Here is a 21,449-nt window from a genome sequence, read left to right as displayed (position 1 = left end):
ACCTTAAGCAGTATATATACATAACAAGTAGCTTTTCTTACCCACAATTCCACTTGAAGTCTCCTTCACAATAGACATTAAAGGCCATGGTTTGAAAAGATAATTCATTGGAAATGGATGCTTTATAATTCCCTTCTCATGGCCATGATCTAGTAGGGGTGCCTTTGAACCTTCACGCCCTTGCCTCTGCATGAATCTTATAGCTCTATCTTCCCCACCTACAAAGGAAATAGATATATAGTATCGAGATTCGAGAACTAATAATGATATTATTTCAGGAAATTGTGAACATAAGTAGCCAGGGAAGGTAGAGAGGCATGGTAGACCATGGAGGCTTTTGTTGTATAGTTTCCAACTTCCAAGTGTAGGAGCATTTGTAAAATTTTAATATGTACATGTCATCCATCAATAGTCCACATTGAAACATGCATGTGTTACCTACTCTGCTAAACCTAAAATTGAGTGAATGGTAAAATGTAAAATCAAATTAAGAATTAAGAACCAAATGTAATGTATGTACCTAAACAGGCAATAAGATATCTTCCAAAGCAGTACATAGCAAAGGACTCATAGCCATCACGTAATATCTCGATGTAACACTGATTGCTGGATTCAACAAGGACACAAACTGAACAAGAAAACACAGAAGTATACTCATGAGATGAAAATTCAAGAAATTTGTCAAAGTAAGTTTTAAAGCCTAAAATGACAGACCAGATGCTTCTAGCAGAATCTCCAACCAGATTGACACCACAAATCAACAATCCAACTGTGTAGAGAAGGAGTACTCAATGTATAATAATAAAAACAAAATGTAGCAAGTCATATAATTTTGCATATTTGTTCAAGGAATAGACTGCTACATTCAATCCCAGAGAATTTTAGGAATATAAATATTTAGAAAGAAAAAAAAATAGAAGAGAAAGAAGCAACAGTTTTTCTGTGATGAGCAAGGATGCATTGTGTTTTATAAATTTTAACAACAAAAGTTTGGATTTAGGGAGAAAGTCCATGATGAGATAGAATCAACTCTGTATTGCATTCAAGAATAATAATGAGGTGGTTGTTTCTGTTTCTCTATCTATTTTTGAGTATCATAGCCAAATTTATACAGTGTATTAATTGAACATCTGTAAACTTGTGAAATTATAGCAACTTGTTATGTTAATTGTAAATATCTGTGTTGTGAAATACACAGCACTATACTCCAGGAGTACTTGTTATTGGCAAAATACTATAAATGTATTTAAATATGTACACCTACAAGCATATCAAAAACCTAAAAGGGCATATAATTTTGAAGCTGGCAAGAATATAATGCTGGCAATAATAAGCAAGTTGAATAATTTGAGAACATACCTGGGTACCGTAGCGTCCGGCGACCAGGTGCGGCGAGGCGATGTCCGTTGAAGCTTTTGCAGCGACGCGACGCGACGGCTGGCTGTTGAGGCGGCTGGAGACGATGGGGCTGCTGCGGCGGTTGGCGGCGACGACTTTGAAGTGGGCGGCGACGGTGGCGACGAGAAGGAGGGGCTGGAGCAGTGGCGACGACGTTAGGCGGCGGTGTAGCGTGCGGTGGGGTGGGGCGGCCGTGTGGTGTGTTGAAGAAGAAAGATATTTTTTTTTCGAATAAGTGGTATTTCTAGGGCTGAGTAAAAAATACGACGTCCGCTATAAAATACCCGACGTCGTATACGTAATAATTTATTATTATTTTTTTAAATTAAAGTTTACGGCGTCGGTCATCTCTAAAACCGACGCCAAAACCTTAATAAAAATAAAAAAAATAAAAACCGTATACTATACGACGTCGGCTCATTAATTAGCCGACGTCGTATAGTATATTTATTTAATTTTTTTTTATTTTAAATACATATAACATCGGTTGTCTCACCAAACCGACGTTATATGTATTTTAAAAAATATTAAAAATTATTTTAAATTTTTAACGTCGGTTTTTTAAAAAACCGACGTTAAATTGACGACGTTATAAGTGTTTTCTGTAGTAGTGAATAATCCTTGGGATATTTTCCAAACAATGAAACAATTCATCCCCTGTCATAATTGGTGGAGGTATTGATTTCTCTACCCGTCGTTTGATGAAGGCATCTCGATTCTTCCTCCAAGAGTGATTCATTGGAAGGAATTGACGGTGACAATCAAACCAACATGTTTTATGACCATTCTTCAAGTAAAATGATTTAGAATACTGAAGACAATAAGGACATGCTAGTTTCCCGGCTGTCTGCCATCCAGATAACATACCGTATGCAGGAAAGTCATTGATGGTCCACATTAACGCAGCTCGCATCATAAAATTTTGTTTCAGTGATGAATCATAAGTTAAGACACCTGTTTCCCATAACAACTGAAGTTCATCAATTAAAGGCTGCAAATAGACATCAATATTGGTTTTTGGGTTCTTTTCTCCAGGAATAATACATGTTAAGAATGTGTATGGTGTAGTCATACACATTGAAGGAGGGAGATTATACGGAACAACCATAACAGGCCAACAAGAGTATGGCTTCGCATTGAAACCAAAAGGAGAAAATCCATCAGAACATAAGCCCAATCTCACGTTTCTAGGATCTGCTGCGAAATCAGGAAACCTTCTATCAAAGTGCTTCCATGCTTCACCATCTGAAGGATGACACATAATACCAGGTTCGCGGCGATTTTCATAATGCCACCGCATGTGTGAAGCAGAGCTATGTGATGCATACAATCGTTGCAATCTAGGGATGAGAGGAAGGTAATGCATTCTTTTGCGTGGCACCTCTTTTGCACAAGTACATCTAGGTGGGCGTGGTTTAAATCTTGGCTCACCACAAAACTTACAGTGCTTGTCATTTATTTCAGACTTATAGTACAACATACAACTATTTACACAACAATCAATCTTCTCATGTCCAAGACCAAGCTTTGTAAGTAATTTTTTTGCATCATAATACCTGTTAGGTACTCGATTATCGGGACCCATCAAATGGTTAATATAGTCAAATATCTGATCCATTGCTAACTGCGGTATATTAAAAGTTGTCTTGATATTCATCATCCTTAATGTATATGCCAACTCTGTTTCTTCACTAACATTCATTGATAAAGGTTGCCTCGCAGCATTTAACAAATCATAGAAGTTTTGTGCACTACTATGTGGCTCTTCATCTTGGTAATTCTCGGCATTTAGTGGGAAAAATGATGGACCAGATGCATCAAAAATCATTTGTTCATACTGATTGTTTTCACTAGAGCCCGCATTCATATTCGGTTGTATTGAGGGGGGAAGCTCATCGTGACATGTCCAAACCCAATAATTCGGTTCAAAATCCTTCTTATACAAATGAACACGAACATCATCTGTAGGCAAGTGTACTCTATTCTTACACTTACTACATGGACACCTAATCAGCATTGAAACCTCGTAACAATGAAGTCTGCTTGCATAATTTATAAATTCCTCAACACCGGCTAAAAACTCATTAGTGTACCCCCTTCTTCCTGGTAACAATCGGTTATACATCCATTTTCGATGTTCAGGTATATTAGTCATGTAAAACAACTGCAAAAGTATATACAATACAAATACAACATATATAAATAATTTAAATTATTATATTATGAACATACTAATAAAAAATACACAACATATAAATTAAAATTCAATATTAAAAATCATAAATATACAAATAATTCTAAACACAAACATAAATAAATAAACAAATTTTACCCACACACATGTATATATATGCACACTACATAAATAAATAAATTTAAAATATATTCACAAAAATATATACAAAAAATTAAAGCTAGATCTACAAAACAAATTGACGTAAATAGAAATTTTAAAAATATATACACATACCTTAGCTTGATTTCAACACAATAGTGGAAAAACCTCCTGCAAAAAAAAAAATTAAAATAATACATAAAGGTTCAAACTAGCTACTAGATCTATAAAAAAAAAAAAAAGATATAAATGGAAGTTCTAAGTATATATGTACATACCTTACATGATTTCTACACTATTGTGAGTGCTTTAGCAAAAAACATCGACCAAACATGAAGAAATATGTGGAAAGAGGTAAGAAAAAAAAAAAAGAGAAGTGTGGAAACTGGGCAGAAAGTCTGCTGCGCAGGGATAAGTATAAAAGAATTTCCGACCACGAATAAGTGGTCGGAAAAAGTCAACTTTTAAAATAATAGCCCAGCGATGTTCCGACCACTATTGGAAAGTGGTCGGAAATCCGACCATTTCGAATATGTTGTCGGAAACTTCCGACCACAAAGGTGGTCGTAATCCTTCCGGACATGGGTTGAAAAATTTGTAATAACTTACCGACCACTTTTTTGTGTGTCGGAAGTTTCCGTCCACAAGTGAGAAGTGGTCGGAAATTTCCGACCACTCTAGCATTTGACGAAAATGGGCAAAAAAATCAACTTTTATGACCATTTTTGAAGTGGTCGGAAAAGTGGTCGGAAAAGTGCTGTTTTCCAGCAGTGTGTCTTCGTTGATGATGGACCCATTATACTGATATGAAATCAATACGTATGGCGTTCAAGATCAACATATGTGTTAATGTAGGGTGTTCGTACTGTTTCTATGTACGTACTGTGCGAATTGTCGAAATTCATGTTTAATTAACTTGTGTTATCACTGGAATCCAGAAACACATATGTTAGATATGTTATGTTGTATATGTTCCTTTATTATATGAACAGCATATGCAAATAAGAGAACGGATGTGCACTATACTGCTTATATATGTGTATATATGTAAGATTGATTTGCATGATTTGATTTGCATGTTTCTGTTTATGAATGTGCATACTGTTTTCTTGGAATCAAGCATCAGATGTATGCATATACTGTAATGTATATGTTTTTGGAATTGAATCATATGGAATCAAGAAACATATATATGTTAGTTGTACTGTGTTCGTACGGTATATGTTATATGGTTTGTCTTTATCAAATCATGAATTATATGTTATAAGAGAACGACATATAAATTAAGGTTTATTTTGTTTGGACAATTAAATTGAGCCTATTTGGATTTATTTAAAGTATTATGGACTCACTTTAAATTTTAGGCTCATTTAATTTGGGTTTATATTTGAGTCTATTTGGGTTATTTAAAGTATTATGGATTTGCTTTAAATTCTAGGCTCATTTAATGTGGGTTTATATTTGAGCTGTTTGGTTTATTTAAGGCATTAAGGACTTGCTTTAAATTATAGGCTCATTTGAGATCAATTATGGTTGGAGGTTATATCCACTATTAGTTTATATATATGTTTATAAATGAATTATTAGCATAAAGCGAGTGCGTTAGTCGCCAAAGCGGCCCACTCAAGGTAATAGCTAATAATCATTTATGTTTATGTTTACAGCATATATATAAATTAAGGTTTACTTACATAAATGAGTTATTAGCATAAGGCGAGTGTGTTAGTCGCCAAAGCGGCCCACTCATGGTAATAGCTAAATAATCATTTATGTTTATATGTTACAACATAAATTAAGGTTTATTCACATAAATAAATTATTAGCATAAGGCGAGTGCGTTAGTCACCAAAGTGGCCCACTCAAGGAAATAGCTAAATAATTATTTATGTTTACAAATGTTTACCTACACAGGTATTTTGCATCATTGAATGACACTAAAGGATTGATAAACATTTGTGATCATTCACACATGGTTCAGGCGGTTGCCCAAAGGTAGATCAGACATGTGATTATTGACAATTTAGGAGATTATGATTCTTGTTTTGTTTATATGTAGTGCATGTCCAAAGATGGCCTACATATTAAATTGAAATTTGATGAATAGTCTCATTCAAGTATGTGTGAATGATGCATGTCGGTAAATTGACATTGTATTTAAATTTGACCCAAAGGCGAATTTAAATGCAAACTTAAGGTCTATAAATTATAGTCTGAATAAAGCTTTGTTACTCAAAGCAATTGATATGTGAGATAAATGTTTGCAGTGAACACTATTGTATCACGCTATAATGGTGACAGTTCTGATGTCAATAGTAATAGCAGCAAGTTTAAAAAAGAAGGTCACGCATCCTATGAAGGTGCAAGGTGATGTTCAGAAAGTGCAGAAATGCTATTCTGTAATAAACTTGGGCACAAGAAGGCTGAATGCCTGAAGAGGAAAGCTTGGATGGAAAGAAAAGTATACATTCAGTTTCGCTATGCTTTGAATCCAATCTTGTTAAGGTTCCTTCTAATACTTGGTGGTTAGACACTAGTGCTACAACACATGTTAAGCAAAATTTTTGATGTTTCAACCTCATAAGGAAAATGAAAGGTGTTTTTTCATGGGAAACATGATGAAAGCTAGAATTGAAGGTACTGGAACTTACAGAATTAAGCTGGATACCGGTTTTTGCCTTGATCTTGAGAATTGTCTGTATGTTCCAAATTGTTCTAGAAATCTTGTTTCAACAGCTAGGTTGGAAACATTGGGATTTTACTTTAAGATTGGAGACAAATGTTCGTATCAACAAAAACCTTTATGGTTCTGGTGTTTTGTTGGATACACTATACTGTTTCAATCTTAATGATGACTTTGTTAATTCATTGTTTAATGTGATGTTTGTGTTAAAGGGAGTGCACTAAAAGAATCTTCAGCTGACTTGTGGCATAAAAGGCTTTGTCATATATCCAAATAAAGGATATTGAGACTTATTAAGGTTGGAATTTTGTCTCAATTGGATTTTAATGACTGGAATGATGCATGTGTCGATTGCATAAAGGTAAAGCAAGTAAGACATGTATTAGTACACTCAGCCACAAGAAGCTCATGATTACTTGATTTAATACATACAGATATCTGTGGCCCTTTTGATGTTCCGTCTTGGTGCGGTGAGAAGTACTTTATTACCTTTATTGATGATCATTCTAGGTACTGTTACATCTATTTACTGCATGAAAGATCTTAGTCTGTGGATGTCCTAGAAACATTCATATTGGAAGTTGAGAGGCAGTTAAATAGAAAGGTAAAGACAATTAGATCATATAAAGGTGATGAGTATTATGGGAAAACATCAAAAGTTGGGCAAATTCCTGACCCATTTAAAGAAATTCCTCGAATCTAAGGGCATTTTGTGCATAATACACAATGCTAGGCACACCACATCAAAATGGTGTGAAAGAAAGGTGAAATCGTACTCTAAAGGATATGGTTAGGAGTAAGGTCAATAACTGTACATTGCTTGTTTCATTGTGGATATATGCATTAAAGACAACAACATACTTACTCAATAGGGTTCCTAGTAAGGTTGTTTTTTTAAAACACCTTATGAACTGTGGACAAGAAGGAAACCTAGTTGATGCATCTTCACATTTAGGGCTGTCAAGCTGGAGTGATGATATATAATCCACATGAAAATAAATTGAAATCCAAAACCATTAGTGGTTATTTCATTGGATATCCAGAAAGGTCTAAAGGGTACATGTTTATTGTCCTAATCATAAGTACGAGGATTGTTGAGTCTGGTGATGCTTGCTTCATTTAAAATGGCGAAGTCAGTGGGAGTGTGGGAGCTCGTAATGTTGAGATTAAGGAGTCATTGATGGTTCCAAATTCATCAAGTGATCCTTTTTCCTGTTGTTGTTCCTATTGCTGCAGTGCAGTGTAGCCTTATGGAAATACTTTGGAACAACAACAACTAGATGCTCAAATTCCACATGAGGAAGCTATTGTAAATGAAGATGAGGTTGAAACTCAAGATGATGATCAAGTGAAATCTCAGCAGGAAGTGGCATTAAGGAGATCTACTAGATAGAAAAGATCAGCCATTCCTGATGACTATATTGTTTATGCACTTGAGCATGAAAGTGACTTGAGCATTGATAATTATCCAGTCTCATTTAACCAAGCCATACAGGATAATAATTCTCCTTGAGAAATATTTTGGTTTTGGTGGCTCATTTTGTTCTTGAGCTCCGCCAAATGGTTGTTAAAATTGCCTTTCTGAATGATAAATCAAAAGAGGAAGTATACATGGATTAGCCGCAAGGCTTCATGGCCACAGGAAAGGAAAATCTGGTATGTAGATTGAAGAAGTCGGTCTATGGATTAAAACATGCTTATAGACAATGATACTTGAAATTGTCATTTAGTTTTATAAAGATCACTGTTGATCGGTGTATCTACATAAACGTTTAATGGAAGCAAATTTGTAATCCTAGTATTACATGTTGACGACATTCTTCTTACTACTAATAATAAAAGGGATGTTGCGTGATGTTAAGGAATATCTTTCTAAGAACTTTGAAATGAAGGATATGGGTGAGACTTCATATGTGATTGGAATAAGAAATATTCCTTAATAGATCACATGGGATTTTAGGTTCATCCTAGAAGACTCACATTAACAAAGTTTTAGAAAGATATAAACTGGAAAACTGCAAAAGAGGGTCCTGTGATACTTACAAGGCACTAAGGACCACATGCTCACCTATAAAAGGAACGAATAACCTGGAGGTTATAGGTTATTCGGATTCAGACTATGCCGGATGTTTGGATACCCGAAAATCCACATTCGAAAATATTTTTTCCACTTGCTCATGGAGCAATATCTTGGATGAGTGTGAAGGAGCCTGTCATTGCTACTTCCACTATAAAGGAAGAATTTGTAGCATGCTTTGAGGCTACAATTCAATAATCATGGCTGCGTAATTTCATTTATGGTTTGGGCATTGTCGACACTATAGCCAAACCATTGAGGATTCATTATGATAATACAGCAGCTATGTTCTTCTCAAAGAACGACAGATATACTAGTGGTGCCAAGCACATGGATTTGAAATTTCTGTCTATTAAGGAGAAGGTACAAAATCGAAAGAGTATCAATCGTGCATATTGTCACCGATTTTATGATCACGGATCTGTTGACTAAGGGATTGGCGCCCATGACCTTCATTGGCCATGTTGGGAGGATGGGCATACTGGAAAAGTCCTTGTATAACGGTTAACTCTGCCATACATGTATGGATTTATGTTTGATAGCACATCAGGTTGATGATACTCTTAGATATCTATTCAGGTTTTGATTTTGTTATGGTTGATGTTGATCACTTATTTATGCATAATTCAGAAGTGATAACAATGGTCTTGTTTAAGACATAAGGAATAAGGTACTTTTGGAATTTATCTTATTATTATGGTTCGAATTCTTATTAACTGTGATACATGGAAGGGAGCGGGAGGCTATGTCAGGCCTGTAACCGCCATGATTCGGTTAATAAAGTTCGACAAGGTGGTGACTTTTACATTTTCATATTAAGTGAAAATTGTAAAGTCACGCATATATGAATCAATTGGGAGATTGTTAGAAATAATTTATTCCTAACGTTGATTCATATAATTAAGGTGTCATGCTTATATGAATCAGTGTGAGACTGTTAGAAATAATTATTTCCTAACAATGATTTATATAATAAAGATTGTAATTTCATAAGGTACTCACGTTGATGATTAGTGATGTGTAAAGGCGGAATTACTGGGTGAAATTCCCTCCCTCTCATTCCGTTAAAATTTAAGTTTATAAGGGTTAAAAGATGTATAATGGATAAGGTTATGGGTTTCACAATCCTAAAGAGATTTCTATTCCTAAAAGGAGGTCACAATCCTAAAGGGATTTCTATTCCTAAAGGAGGTTTCCCATTCCTCTTGAAAGAGGGTTTCTCATCACATCTATAAATACCCAGGAAAACTCTAGGGATCTTAAACGGTTTCAAATCTCTAAGTTTTCTAGTCTCCGTATCATCAGGAGGTGAATAAGGTATACGGATCAGAGAGGTGAAGCATTATATTCTTGATTCATTCAATTTAGGGATTACATCTTCAATGGAACCAAGTAAGTCATATTTTTCCTATTTAATTAAAAGTCCATGATCATGAACATTGTTTAGTTGATTGATTTGATTTACATGCGATCATTGTTAATTGTGCTTCCGCATTTAAGTTATAGCGCATAAAGGATTATTTAACAAACTGGTGAATGGTACATGCTTTAAGTTATCTTTGCAGGTTCAAGGCTTGAACATCATTGTGACGTTGGAGAAACAAAACAGTTTTGACATGCATCATGCTCAATTACTTAGACCCCAATTATTAGGAGAGAGAAGTGATTTGGAGAAAAAAATATTAATTGCAGATTTTTTTTTTAAAATTTCTTAAGTAGCTAGTGTTGGATTGTGGTGAATAAATCGATACACAATATATATATATATATATATATATATATATATATATATATATATATATATATATATATATATATAGAGAGAGAGAGAGAGAGAGAGAGAGAGAGAAAGGGATTTATATATATGTATGTATGTATGTATTGTACGGAAAATGAAATTTAATTTGTAGAAAATTAATTCCTAATCAATTTTGGTACAAAATCAAAATTACATATATATATAGGGATTTATTTTAGTGTATGTATATATATATATATATATATATATATATATATATATATATATATATATAGTGTATGTATGTATATATAGGGACTTATTATAGTGTATGTATATATATATACATACACTATAATAAGTCCCTATATATACATACATACACTATATATATATATATATATATATATATATATATATATATATATTAACAAAATAGGGATTTATTTTATCAAAAATAATCTCACAACAACTAGTACGGAACTAGTATAAGGGATTTAATTTTCACGATATTAATCACAGCACTTGTACGAAACCAAGAACAAAATATAAAACGAGAAAGGGGTTCTAACCTGAAGTTTTAACCCAACAAGAAGAAAAAGAAGAACCAGAAATCCGAGTCGTGTGTACACACTCTCTCCTTAAAACCGATTCGTCACCTCCCGAGGGTGCTAAGAGCGTTGTGAAGTTAGTCTCCCAGGATAAAACGGACTACGAATTTGGCGTTCGAGTACTCAAACCCAAAGTCCGGCGAACAAGAACACAAGCTGGGCACTCAGATATTTTACGGAAGATGTTGGTAGAATTTTTCCTTTGTAAACGAATTGAGAGGGAAGGGAGGAATTAGTAGCCTATTTTACGGATGATAGTTTCTAACTCTTGAATCAGAGTTTCAGCCAACAACAAGTTTTTTATAGGGAATGGAGGAATTAGTAGCCCACTAATGGCACATTAAACCAATCATAAATCCAATTTAATAATTGGATTATAACGTTTGAAGCGACCATACTTATTATCGAAATAATATCAATGGTCAGAAACTTAATATCCGATTAATTCGCACCGATTTTTATGACCCGTTTCAAAATACCTGAGTGACTGATAAGTCCGTACATATTCTAAAAGTTTAACAAATTGAAATCGAAAACTACACTCGAGTGGTCCGAAACGGTGCAGAACAAATCAATGTATATAACATTGACTTGTGCACACCGAATCGAGAACAGGAATTAATGCCATAAGCCAAAGCTTATCAATTCGTGCTTCAAATTCATATGCACGGAATGCATAGCACGAGTTGATGCATTATCACAAATTCCAATTTAAGCTTTTCCAATGTTTATCACTACGTAATGTGCTGCTAGCACATTACTAAAATTAAGCTTAATATTTAAGCTTTGTAATTAAGCTTTCTAAGCTTAATTTGACTTCTCTCAAATATGTTCGCTTTAAGAATCAATTTCTCATTCACCTATTACTCATTTTGAGTGTACATTATATCAAATTCTTCGTCTCATTACGATGAGTACGAATCCACTTTGACCCGACCCAAATCGGAAGTGGACCACACATATATTCGTACCACAAAATAGTCACTCAAAATGCCATTTTATGCTGAAAATTTCAACAATCACCCACATGAATGAAAATTGATTTTCGGGATAAGGAAAACCGACACGAACGTGCTCAACGGTCGATCCCTGCATAGCATAGGTAGGTGTAACCCATTGAACCTTGCGTTGTGCAGATATGTTTACTCTACTGGCTGTATGGTAGAACTTGACGTCTTTGAACCAACTGTCGTTTGTGTAGATGATGACATATCCCGCATAGGAACCTTCCAACCTTTGTTATGTTCTCATGGGTGTGCCCGTTTTGGTCATGGGTCACCTTCCTGGTTCTGCAAGAGTTTCTAAAGAATTGAGCCCATCAATTCTCCTTTGAAGCGACCCCACTTCTCTCTCACATAGGTGATTCTTTACTGACAATCCCTCATACTCACACATGTCAACCGATGTTCGAATCATTAAAGCATCCATGTGCTAGCCTTGTGCGGGAGCCACTGTTCTAGCGAGGAATGGTAGGGAGTCCGAGACCCTTATAGTGACACGCTTTGTTCCATAATTTTGTTGTCCCATTGAACCTAGGTGCCAGCTAGGTTGGGTGTCCTAGAACTTTTATTTCATGGGCTTCAAACCCATTCCTCGTGCCAATTTCTCAATAACCATTTTCTTACCCTCAAGTTAGCGGCCGCTACGTTGTCCTTTGACCTCACTAGTTAACAGAGACAACACCAGTTGTGAGAAATTGTTTAATGGTATTATGTCTACGACTTATAAGTCTAGACTTACCATACACATATAACTCTCTACTTGACGGGACTCGCTTTCGCTTACGGTTATCATTTAGATAGCAAGGTCAAAAGTGTATGTGTTCGGAGGTAGTGATGGTGAATGGAAGTGTGTAAAACGGGGAGTGAGAACCACCCCGAGTATCGTACTCAAGGAATGGTAACTTGGAAGCTTGAGAATGGGTCGCGACAAGGTAGGTCTTACTTTGAGATGCTTGATTCAAGGATTGGAAAAACAGGATTTATGGTTGGAAGGAAGAAAAGAAAAGATTGCTTTGAAAAGGTTTAATTTAGAAACTAGAAGGTGAAGGCGGATTAGGATTTTCGTGTCGACTGCATTGTGTGATTGGCTTATCCTTTAGGAGGTTGTGTTAATTGAATGGTGGGTTACAAGTCAAGAGAAATGCGCTAATGTGTAGCCATTTCAGTCTATATGCCTCCCATAGACTAATATAACACACAGGAGTTCATAATCTCTACGGGGCATTTAAATGAACACCTTGCCTACATTCCTTCCTGGATGGAAAAGCACGTGAGTCTTGAATGCAAGATTTATCCTAAAACACTTTAATTTTTCTTCAATTATACAGCTGGACTAAATGCAAACATACTCCAGATATAATAACGAACATAAAATAAATCGCAGTAAAAGAAATCATGCACCAGGATATGTTCACGCAGTTCGGAGCCTCACTCCTACGTCTGCGGGGCCACTCACATCAACCCAAATCCACTATGATAAAAACGGAGTACAAGAGGAGAGTTAATTACACACTAAAGTATAACCTATAGCTACTCCAGAACCTACTCCAGTGGATCCGATGTGCAGGCGATCTTCATTGCTTCATGATCTGATTACGAGCCTTTCTTCACACTCAACAGAATAGTATATATTTGGTATAGATGAACCAAGATTTTCAGAGTAAAGCTATGTGAAAGAGTGCGTAAATGAATGCTAATCAAAGTAGCATTATATAGGTAGTGAAGGATCCTTTTGATCCTCAAAACAAGCACTCTTCCCATCCTTGATTTCAGCTGCTCCAGTAGATTTAGATCTCCCCTTTGATAGGGTCTTGAATAAATAATTTGAAGAAGCTTCATACTTCCTGGATTACTTTCTTGCGCTGATCCAGTCAACTACTCCAGACGTTATGACTAATCCAGCAACTAATCCAGAACTACTTTGACAACTAATCTAAGCCAATATTAAGAGGTTTTAAATGTGCAACATATTTACACTTACAATATCCCCTTTTGGCTATTAGTTGACAAAACTACCAAAAAGATATCATCGGCTATAAAAGACAAAATAATTGCCAGATGAATAAAAAGATATAATTTACATTGACAGGTGGATTAGTCACTAGTCAGGAGTATCTAGACACACACCCTCCTTAAACTTAACCAATGTTGTGCCAGAGAATTCATACGCAATTAAAGCATATAAGCACATAAAAAATTAAGAACACACAGAGAACACAAAGCACATAAATTTCACATAATATAACTGCGTAGCATTTATCACAGAATCAAGCCAAAACACGCAACAACTTAACACATATAGAAGCAAAAATAGAGATAGAGCACACCACATTATTCACTGGCACTTACGGCTAAGTTCACAAAAAATGCACTCCCCCTTACTACGTGCACTCCCCCTTTTTGTCAAGCTAATGGACAAAGAGCAGCATCAGGACTGGGTGGAGGAGGAGGAGGTCTCCAAGTCTTCATCATCACCAGCAGGAGCAGCAGTAGAAGCACTCTCAAGAAAGGCAATGTGTCGATTGGTGCGGAGCAGCTGAGCCTCGGCAGTAGAGATGGAAGATTGAATGGAAAGAGATGCATCTTTCATGGTAGCAATGTGTGAAGTGAGAAAGGTGACTTGCTGTCGAAGAACAACCAGTGTCGAAGCAGAATTAGTAGTAGAAGCAGTCGGTGTAGAGTCTAAGCCTGTCGCTGGAGGATCAGCTTGAGCAGGAGCAGGTGGAACAGATGAGAGAGTGGCCCGATCATCATATTGTGACCTTTGGAAGATGCGACAGTCCATAAAGGTCTTGTGAGTGATATGGCAGAGCTCTTCGTTAGAATAGAGTTGTAGACCTTGTTGTTGAAGAATCCCGATGATAAGACACGGAAACGGGAGATGAATCTTGGCTTCCTTCTTCTTAGCAAAACTCATAATGCGATGGTAGATGAGATGACCAAGATCAATAGGCAGTTGATGTCGGGCTTTGTATAACAGAGAGGCCATCTTCTTAGTGACAGTGTGCACAGAGACATTGAGAATCCAGTTGCTAGATGCTAGGCGAAACAGAACCGAGTAGACAGCAGTAAGGACATTCGAAAGAAGACCATCCTTTGGCCAGATTGTGACCTCATTGTGGGTAAGATGTGATGCAAGAAAATCCCCAGCAGGCTCAAATAGATCATCACACGCATCATGCTGAAAATAAACATTTATAATAGAAGGACTGAAATCATACCAAACATCCCGTAGGAAAATCTGATGACAATGCAGAGAGGCCGGCAGGAGAGAATCAGATGTGACATTGGTATAGAATTCCGGAATGAGCCAGGCAGAGTAAGCTCCCACATTTTGGATAGTCTGGAGAAGATTTTGAGCACGAAGAAGAGGAATGATGTTGCACGTGCGGATGAGGTACTCAACACTGAAATTCTTCTCAACCAAGATGTCACGATTTGAATGTTGTTGCCAAACTGTTTCCAAAGTAGGAGAGAGCAAGATTGGTCTGAACATTTTCTCCTTGGATACCTTAGAGGACTTGGTCCTGGAAGATGCGGCTGGCTTTGAAGCAGGAGCAAAAGCTGGAGGAGGAGCTGGAGTAGACACGCCAGTTCTCGATCGTGTTCGCAGAGTAAGACCTGTAGGACGATGTTCAGAACGCTTGCTAGGACGAGATTCAGAGACGAATTCAATATCGTCGGACAAATTAAGCTTTCTCTTAGCCACTGGAGCTGGAACAGGTGCAGCTGGAGCTTCATCTGGATCAGTAACTTTGGCCTTTCCTTTGGTCTTCGATGTAGCAAAAGGCACTGTGATAATTGGGACAGCCCTTTGTGCACGGGCAGAGTTTGGCATATTAACAATGGTGTCCGACATCATGGTTGCTTGAACTGATGGATCCTCAAGCTCAGAAACTATGTCATGAATCGACACCTCAACATCCTTCGGAACAGAGCCTAGAGCAGATGCTGGATTATCAGTAGCTGGATCTGAGGTTGGAGCAGAAGCCATAGCAGTGACTGGATCATGTGAGTGCTCAGCCATTGTGGGATTGGCCTCGTCGGAGCGTTGAGGTAGGGAACCTGTGAAAGCAATTGTAGACAGAGGCACAAGAGACATACCAGCAGAGGGATCCTAATACGCAAGACAAAGTAACAATCTCAAAAACAAACCACACACAACCAAGGCAATTAAAGCTAATTAGAGCACAAAAATGCGATGCATGCCTAAGCAAAGGCAATAAGTTATTGCTTCCTAGGAGGATAGAGAAATCAAACCGTAGATTGGGCCCGTAGTTGCCTAGCCCGAAGCTCTTCCTGAAGATTACCTTCGTCTAAAACCTCATCAAGCGGCCATGGGTCATTTGTAATCCCCAAAGCTCTGGCAAAGATCTCCTTGGAGTCTTTCACGGATAGTTCTTCCATCAGAGATGGGTGTTGAAGTAGTGTCGCAAGCACACAACGAGATGAAAGGTCTGAAATTAGAGCTTTGTCCCGAAGGATTTGGCGATAGAGATCTAATCACTCATCTTCCGTAAGGTAAAATAGGAAAGGGTTAGGATCAGAATGGCTAGCCATGTGTGAGATAGGTGATACCGGATCGATTTGGTAGAAGATTTAGGATTCGAATTTGAGATGGAAAGCTTGAGAAGAGTTTAAAGGAAAGTGGGAGTGATTTTAAAGATTGGATTCTAAAATTTGGGGAAGAAGGCGATGGTGTATAACAGCCAGGAGAGAGAAAGAATTAATAAATAATTCTGAGCATATAGTGCGGTCAAAAGGCTTATTTTCCGGTCTGGAGCAGAGAGCAGATCTGGAGGATTTTCTGGATTAAACCTGAAAAGAAATAAAACAAACACAAAACAAAAGAAATACAAAAGACTTTATTATCCCACAAAAAAAAAAATTAGATGGAAAACCTGCACACTCCAAGAGCAGCCCGGAGTAACTCAATTCTTGTGTTATCAGGAGGTTTTGTAAAGAGGTTAGGTAGATTTTTCTCCGTTGAAATGTACTCTAGGATGATCTCCTTGTCTTCTACCAATTCTCAAGTGATGTCGTAGTTTTGATTCTTTTATGCTGGACCTGTAACAAACGGAATCGTTAGTAAGTATATAGCAATTATCAGAAGAGCGTTTACCTTCCATGACACAGTTCTTTTGATAGTCTGTGACATTGCAACTGTCCTTGGTGAAGCAGACTTTCCATTCCTGGTCACATAATTGGCTTATGCTTATAAGATTTGCATGAAGGCCCTCCACCAAGAGAACTTGTTTTAGTTTGGGTAAACCTGTGACATTTAGAGTGCCAATTCCAGTGATCTTTCCCTTAACTCCATCGCCGAAAGTTACTTCTCCTGTACTTCCCTTTATATTGTTTAGGAACTTAGCATCACCCGTCATATGACGCGAACATCCACTATCAAAGTACCATCTCTCTTTTCTGTTAGTACTCATAGAGTGGAAAGAGACGTCGCAGACAAAGTCACTTTTCTTCACCCAAATTTGCTTGACAAATGGGGTGATAGACTTGTTTGTGTATTTCTCAAAACGTTGGTCTTTGTAGAAGTAGAAGCACTCCGGTTTTGTATGTCCACGTACCCTGCAGTAATGACATATAGGATTATACAATCTAACCTTGGTTGACTTTTTACTTGGAAAAATTTGACTTGACGCTGAGCTGTACTAGTTTCTGGACTATCTTGATCTGCTCCAGAGACTGAGTCAGGGCCTGAGGCTTTGACGAAAATTGTAGTAGCTTTGTCCTTTCCTCTAGAGTAGCCTAACCCATATTTTGTAGATGTCTTTCGACCAGAATCTAAAATTTGGTCTAAGGTGGATGTGTTGTCCATCATTTTTATCTTGTGTTTGAGTTGTTCCAGTTTCTTTTTGAGATCTTCCAGCTCATGTTTGAGATTTTCTTCTTTCTTGTGACTGTCTTCAATGATGCTGTCCCTGTAAGATATTTTAGATAGATACACCTTTTTGGCATTTTCTAGAATGCTAACCTGACTAGACAGAGATCTATTAACTTTTACAAGAATTTCCCATTTTGCATACAATTTTTTATATTCTACTTCAAATGAAGGTGCAGGTAAATCTTGATCTTCTGATGACACATACTCTTCAATTTCTGATTCTTCGCCAGTTGTAGAGTCAGGTACTGTAGTTGTAAGAACTGTGAAGGCAACAAAGTTTCCGGAGATCTCATCTGGATCAGATCCTGGATCAGTTTCTGGTTCATCATCATCACTCCAGGTAAGGGCCACTTTCATGGACTTCTTCCTTCTCAGATAAGTTGGATATTCAGCCTGCACATGGCCATACCCTTCACATTCATAACATTTGATCCCTTTGCCTCCGGTTTTGTCTTTGGATTGAGAGTTTCTAGATGCACCTGGTTGTTGGTTGGACGAGTTTGATTTTTGATTGTTTCGAATAGCACTCGACCCCGATCCTCTTTGGCCTTGAAACTTGCCAAATTTTCCAGTTTGTCGTTGTTTTACCTGTTGCAACAATTTAGAAAAACCTTTAGATAAGAACTCTACTGGATCATCACTTACCTCATCTGGATCAGATCTAGCTCCAGCATCTTCGGCAGTAAAAGCTATGGTTTTTCCTTTTGTTTCAGGGCCGCCTAAAATTTCCATCTCATAGGTTTGTAGACTTCCCATCAATTGTTGTACCGTTTTCTTTTCCCATCCATCATGCTCCTGAATAGCGGTAACTTTCATGCAAAATCTATGAGGGAGTGACCGAAGAATCTTTTTGACAAGTCTTTTTTGAGTGATTGGCTCGCCTAAGATGCTTGCCCTATTGGCTAGTTCTTGTACCCGAGCATGGAAATCAACTATAGTTTCATCATCTTTCATCTTTAGATCTTCAAAATCTGTTTGAAACATTTGTAACTTGAATTGTTTAACCGATGCAGTTCCTTCATAGGTGGTTTCCAAGGCATCCCAAGCTTCTTTAGCCGAATCACACCCTGCAACAATGGTAAACTGACTCTCATGCATTAAAAAAAAATATTATTTAACGCTTTATGATTGTAGTTTGCGGTAGTCATCTCAGTCCCTGTCCATTCTGCCTCTGGTTTGAGGACTGGAGGATCTCCTGTATTGTCTCCATCTTTGGTAGGATGAGACCAACCAATAAGAACAGCCCTTCAGACCCTCTCTCCTTGAGCACGTAGATGCATTTTGGTGCGGACCTTCTAGTACGTATAGTTGTCACCTGTTAATTCAGGAGGTGCTCTATGTCGTTCCATTCTGTAAGACTCAATGCACAGTGAGCAACAAATAAACCAGATAAACAGAAAAACAGACAGATGCTAAGATCTTGATTTCAAAAACCACGTGATCGCCAGATCGGTTATACTAGTAATTTAAGTCCCCGGACTCTGATACCAATTGAAAAAGCACGTGAGTCTTGAATGCAAGATTTATCCTAAAACACTTTAATTTTTCTTCAATTATACAGCTGGACTAGATGCAAACATACTCCAGATATAATAACGAACATAAAATAAATAGCAGTAAAAGAAATCATGCACCAGGATATGTTCACGCAGTTCGGAGCCTCACTCCTACGTCTGCGGGGTCACTCACATCAACCCAAATCCACTATGATAAAAACGGAGCACAAGAGGAGAGTTAATTACACACTAAAGTATAACCTATAACTACTCCAGAACCTACTCAGTGGATCCGATGTGCAGGCGATCTTCATTGCTTCATGATCTGATTACGAGCCTTTCTTCACACTCAACAGAACAGTATATATTTGGTATAGATGAACCAAGATTTTCAGAGTAAAGCTATGTGAAAGAGTACGTAAATGAATGCTAATTAAAGTAGCATTATATAGGTAGTGAAGGATCCTTTTGATCCTCAAAACAAGCACTCTTCCCATCCTTGATTTCAGCTGCTCCAGTAGATTTAGATTTCCCCTTTGATAGGGTCTTGAATAAATAATTTGAAGAAGCTTCATACTTCCTGGATTTCTTTCTTACGCTGATCCAGTCAACTACTCCAGACGTTATGACTAATCCAGCAACTAATCCAGAACTACTTTGACAACTAATCTAAGCCAATATTAAGAGGTTTTAAATGTGCAACATATTTACACTTACACTGGAGCTTTTTCCTCTCGGATCTAGGGCGGAGAATGTGGAAGGATCAAGGGGCTCACCTTGGTTTAGTAATCTCTTGCCTAAACGTCAGAATCCGAAACATCCAAGGAGTTGGGCCCCACTCCAAGGAAGCTACAAAAAGTCATCCTTCACAACAAGACATTCATAACTCCAATCATTCAATCAAGCAATCATCACAATATAACAATCAATTCAAGCCAATCATCGCAATAACAATCTCCACTACAATCATAATCCCTAGAATTTAGCCACTCATGCTCAAAATCAACAATCTAAGCATATGCAAGGTAGATTTCATCAAGATAAAGCAATAAAAGATTGGATTAGAAATTTACCCAAATTTCAAGCTAGAATGTCAATCTAACGGATTACAGATGAAGATCTTGCAAGGAGATGCTTGGATCTTCACTTCTATACAAGATTGATAGTGTTTTTGGCTAAATCTAGTGAGGGAAGAATGAAGAAGTAATCTATATCTAAAACCTCTCTCTAAAAATAGAAATTCTCTCTCTAAAAATTATGTGTAACTCTGTGTAAACTCCCTCTAAAAATGAAGAAGAAGAGCCTTAAATGGGATTCAGCATCCCATTTATGCTAGCTTTACGTCGTGACGCCAGCGTAAATGGGATTTAATTGCTTTTCGCGCACGTCCTTCAGCCAGCTCCTTACAGGACTCCTCACGCTAGATCCTACGCCATGGTCACGGCGTAAATGGGAAATAAACCTTCCTTCCGTGCGCATCTTTCCTCCGACTCGTTATGTAGCCCGTCACGCCGTAAGGCTAGCGTAAATGGGAAGTAATTCCCATTTTCTTCCTTATGTGTGTGGTTGTAATGTGATTAGTACCTCGCATGTGTCATTTTCCGTAGCTTTGTCATTTTGTCATCTTTTGCCACTTTTCTTGTCCAAAATCATCTAAAAACATGAAAAATATAATTAGAAGGATATCTTCGTGATAAACTGTGTTTTTAGGATAATTACTCTAAAGCACAAGACTTTCAAGCTAAAACATGCAAGAATTACCTTCAAAGTGCTCTTAAAAACTAGCATCTTTTGACGCTTATTACAAGCTTCCACGCTTTAGTTTGCTTGTCCTCAAGCAATTTTTACACTTAAGACCTGATAAGCTCAAAAGATGCCTTTACCATATTTTTGCCAATCACAAGATAGTTTCAAGAAATTTGCACGAGAGAAGATTAAGAATGAAATCCCTTATATTATTAAGCAAATGTGAAAATCATGCAGCAGTCAGCAACTCATGGAATATGCGAGAAATTTGGTCCCCTAAGATGATAGAACAATTAAACAAGAAGGGGTGACACTTTCTATACACCATATTTCAAGCATGCAATCCAAAGTTTGAATTCACCTCTTATTTTACAAAGGTCTATAGCCGAGCCACACTAGTGGGAACGATGTGAACATCCCAACCAATATACACCCTTATAATGGCAAGGCCCTTTACATTAAAGTAAG

General features: G+C 37.2%; 1 protein-coding gene across 1 annotated transcript; it reads right to left on the bottom strand.

Moving 5' to 3' along the window:
* Positions 1-1,987: 1,987 nt before the first annotated feature.
* LOC109154440 lies at positions 1,988-3,265 on the bottom strand. The gene has a single exon (XM_019302231.1). It carries the CDS (start codon positions 3,263-3,265, stop codon positions 1,988-1,990), a length of 1,278 nt encoding a protein of 425 aa, XP_019157776.1.
* Positions 3,266-21,449: the final 18,184 nt, after the last annotated feature.

The sequence above is a fragment of the Ipomoea nil genome, unplaced genomic scaffold (assembly GCF_001879475.1).
Source record: "Ipomoea nil cultivar Tokyo-kokei standard unplaced genomic scaffold, Asagao_1.1 scaffold2647, whole genome shotgun sequence".
NCBI lineage: Eukaryota > Viridiplantae > Streptophyta > Magnoliopsida > Solanales > Convolvulaceae > Ipomoea > Ipomoea nil.
Note: the sequence above shows the minus strand (reverse complement) of the source record. Positions and strands in the feature narration are given on the sequence as shown.

Bases quoted from the DNA above. Each gene is read 5' to 3' on its own strand.
- LOC109154440 (XM_019302231.1), bottom strand. From the start codon at position 3,265: ATGAATGCGGGCTCTAGTGAAAACAATCAGTATGAACAAATGATTTTT.